Source organism: Ruditapes philippinarum, unplaced genomic scaffold, assembly GCF_026571515.1.
Source record: "Ruditapes philippinarum isolate M1 unplaced genomic scaffold, ASM2657151v2 ctg7000_1_1_1_1, whole genome shotgun sequence".
NCBI lineage: Eukaryota > Metazoa > Mollusca > Bivalvia > Venerida > Veneridae > Ruditapes > Ruditapes philippinarum.
Genome location: NW_026867216.1, coordinates 163413 through 167720, shown reverse-complemented (window position 1 = coordinate 167720; position 4308 = coordinate 163413). Strand labels below are relative to the sequence as shown.

The following is a 4308-nucleotide window of genomic DNA, read 5'->3' as shown; positions in this document are numbered from 1 at the left end:
TTGGGCACTTAAAACAGACATATTATATGCAAAGATACTTAAGAAATATACTTTGAAATAAATCGAAAATCGTATTTCTAAGCTTTTCTGAGCCCGATTTGAGTGAAAAACGTTTAAATGCTTTTCATTTTTGGTCATTTTTTACAATTTGAATTATTATTATGGAAAAACGAAGTGCGCGAATGAAAATCTTGCACAAAGATTAGTGGTCTAAACCTAAAACAAATGGTACATTTATCTGGAAAAAATATTTTCAGTCCCATCATGTCAAACCTCAGTGGAGTCCCTTTAAGATATTAATTTATAAGTGAAGTCTTAGGATTCAAACTATTAGAATTTTTTATCAAACAATTAGAATTTTTTATTTAGAGAACATAATTAGAAGCGAAAGTGACAATGCTTTATATATTAATTTACTTCCGGTTATCAATTGTTGTAAAACTTTATTTTATCTATGTAATTGATTGCATGTATTATGACCTGTGTATACCACACAATGAAAATAAATAATCAAATTATAACCAGGGATTATATACGTTATTTATACAACACCGATAAAGTCACTCTGAATCAGATAGTAATTATTACAAACCTAACACTTGTATCAAAATATTATATTTTCCATTTTTTTTGGTCACGGTATAGAAAGATATTCAACATTTATTTATAATATTTATGTATAATGATATTTTATTTACACACAAAAACAAGGAATAAAGGTATCCCCACAAGTCTTCAGAGTAGAATAATCAATTAAATTCAAATATGAGATGACAAGTAAATAAGTTAACGTGGTATATAAATGATGATCATGATTGAAAAGAAACAAATGCTATCTACTTTCATAATATTAGTGTTGGGTATCGGGCTCAAAAATCACAATCATAATCGGACCACCACAATCGATTGTCTGCCGATAGTATAATCGAGTTTTGCATTTTTTATGGCCCTTTTTTCTTTTAAGGTACCATTCCTAGTATGTATTTTTTTATACAGTAGTGACCACATTTTGAGAATGAATAAACTCTAGTCATCAAGATTAAAGTAAGATTTACTCTTTGAAGTCATATTCGGTACTCCCGTTCATATTTGCGAATATGAATTCATATTAGGTATTTAGTCATACCGGCACAGATACCTAATACAACTTTGTAACAGGCAATTATTGTATTACACAACTTTATGGCAGTCAATATAAGTACTAGTCAACAGGTAAAAATATTGTAGATCACTAATTTAACTACAGTAGATATGAAAGTTTATAATATTATGTTATTACACACTATAATTTTCTAAAGTAGTAATAAGTATTAATAATATAGTACAGGCAAGTCAGCGGTACGTGGTAGAACATTAAAATAATCGATTTTTAAAAAGGACTATCGATTGTTGCCGATTTTGGGGTGATCCGATTAGTTATCGATTTTCAGAGACAATCGGGACAACACTACATAATAAATTTTTTTTCAAATAAAATATTAATCTGAATATCCGTAATTCATCTACTTTGAATACAAGATGTATTTTTGTATGTAGTATGCTCCCATTAATTAAAGGTGTCTTATTATGGATCACATCCAATGTGTCACTTTGCATATATTCACAAATCATACCAATAATCTATTTAACATTGAACACTTTTATTGTATCATTTACACTACTCCCCTTGTTAGAAGAACAACTGACATATAATTTGTGATTTCTTTGACTGTATGTTACAGTCTGCGGATTATTAATGTCTATGTTCTCGAATCCTTTGATCTCACATTCCTTGAAACTGCTCGACAATCTGACAGTTTTGTGATTGGAGCAGAAACAAACTATCAACGTACCATCTTCCATCTCCTGTATTCCTTTAGGCCATCGATATCCTTGATCCTCGAACCTTTTTACAACATTACCTTGCCAGTCTATCTTTATACACTTGCTATTGCTATATGCTTTGCAATCAGACACGTACATGAATTTTTCATCACTGCTGATAAGAATTTTCTCAGGTCCATCAAACATTCGAGGAGTATCAAAAAACTGTATGATGTTTCCGTCTAGATCTAAAACAACTAGCTGTCCTGGATTATAATTACAGCCTACTACTAACTTGCCCTGGCAATAACCTACACAATAACATCTTTCTCCGACATCTATACGACGATCTAAAGACAAACTTGTATCGGTATAACTCAATATCTGGATACACTTTTCATTAAGTAAAGCAACAGCAAGTTTATTTTGTGGAAGTTTTATCACATCTCTTGGAACTGAAGACAGGGTTTTCTCTGACACCAGCGTTCCTGTTTCAATGTTAATCATTTTAATTTTCTCATTGCCATAATCAGCGACGATCATTTGTGTGACAGAAATCATTACAGTCCCAGTCACATCACATTTTTTTTCGTCAGAGGGAAATTTCACGTTGAGGGATCTTTCATATGTGACACATAATTCAGTATCTGCTGATGGTTTTCTGTATGTTAAAATTGTTCCAAATATTTTCCCACTTCTCAATTGATCAAGTAGTTTTTCGTTCCGGTCAAATTGAATGTCGTCATATGTCATATTATCTTTGACAATCTGTATTTCTTCATTTTCCAGTGTCATGATACGATGTGTGATGTTCTTCATTTCAATAAAAAGCTTATTCTGCTTGTTTGTTTTACTCAGGTCATTTAGAAATGACTGTGAACGTTTCACTTCCTCGGCTATTTTTTCGTAAGCATCCTTGATATTCTCAAGTTTATGGTTTGCTGTGTTAATAACAGTTTCAGCTTCTTTAATAATGATCGATTCCATCTGATCTAAACGGTCGTTTATTTCCTTCCTAAACAGCTGTATGTCTTCAATGACTTTTCCATGACTTTGTTCTAGTTGTTTTGTAGCAGCTGCAGCTTTCATAATGTTATATTCACTTTTCTTGATTAAAACTTCCATCTTTTTATTCAAATCCATCAAGTCGTCAGATACATTTCCTGACACTTCAGGAATATAATCTACTTTACATTGTTTGTGTTCAAGCGTTACACAGACATAACATGCTACAGTTTTGTGATGGTTACAATAGAACTCCAGATGTTTATCCCTATGGTTGATACACTTGTCAGTAATGACGTCTGCATTTACGTCATCAACGATCGTTTGTTGTGTCGGCATGGCATCTTTTTCAAGCAGCACGTGGTTTCTAGATGGTCTTGACCTTCTGTGATGTTTGAAACAACTTTTGCAAAGATGTTCCTGGCAGTCCTGACAAAATCCGTGAGCCGGCTCCTTTAATCCATCTGTATCACATGGAATACAGTACAGGTCAAAGTTCGTCTTGGATGTTGAAGTTACCTTTCCAGACACCTCCATTTTCTAAAATAATAAGAAATAACTAATCAAATTCCCGCCGACCACATATTAAAGTTCTGAACGAAATGATGTAAAATAAATCTACAAGTACAATAACATCATTACAATTTCGTGTAACTTAATTCTAGGTGAAGAACTTTATGTTTTGAGAAGAATTTTATTTGTTCTAAATTATTATTCCATTTTGTAAGAATATTTGAAATGTTTGGTGTATATATATATCTCAATATACATTTCTCAATCTATCTCAAAAGAATAAGTTTGCTTAAACACGTCACATATTTATCAGCTAGTGTCCTATTTATATATTATTATAACGTTAAACATCATAGCATTGTAAACCTTTTTATTATTCATTTTGATATTTCATTAACGTTGATTTAGTAAACATGTAATTAAACTGTTTCTAAGTTTTTTCTATGAAAAGAAAGATAACTCACGTGATCTGATTTAAGGTGTTTAGTTGTTCAAGATATAACATAAAACTGTCTTTTAATTGTTAATACTGATCATGTCACTATTTATCTTCACTAGTCACACCGTTCTTAAACATGTATATTTTCCAATATTATTACAATACTTCAAAATTATATTTCTATCAGTTCGTCTCTACCTGAATTTTGGAACGCGGAAGTTTAAATTCTAGTACGCATGGGACGTAATGTTTGTCTTTCATTGATGACACAGTGAGATTATCGCCCTTAAAAGTAGTTAGTTTAATCCTTCATAATAATATAATGTTGCAAAACATAATAAATAAATAAATAAATAAATGAAACAACTGCTCTTTATGTTTATAATAAACATGTTTTGTAACGTTTACAAAAAGATTTACTATTTAAAACAAAACGTGTCATCATTTTATTGATCTATTCAGGAACGTTTATATAAACATGTTTATAAAACACATTATGTACTAATTGCCAGAAAGCAACAGAAGCTTCAAGATGGGTTTAGGTAATT

The 4308-nt window shown here is 31.0% G+C and overlaps 1 protein-coding gene across 1 annotated transcript; it reads right to left on the bottom strand.

Moving 5' to 3' along the window:
• Positions 1-451: 451 nt before the first annotated feature.
• LOC132735323 (uncharacterized) lies at positions 452-3995 on the bottom strand. The gene is made up of 2 exons (XM_060722264.1): positions 3786-3995; positions 452-3348 (listed from the first exon to the last, which is right to left on the bottom strand). Exon 2 carries the CDS (start codon positions 3343-3345, stop codon positions 1621-1623), a length of 1725 nt encoding a protein of 574 aa, XP_060578247.1. The 5' UTR covers positions 3346-3348; positions 3786-3995; the 3' UTR covers positions 452-1620.
• Positions 3996-4308: the final 313 nt, after the last annotated feature.

What these genes read in the sequence shown, in the direction of transcription:
- LOC132735323 (XM_060722264.1), bottom strand. Translation starts at nt 3,345, where the DNA reads ATGGAGGTGTCTGGAAAGGTAACTTCAACATCCAAGACGAACTTTGAC.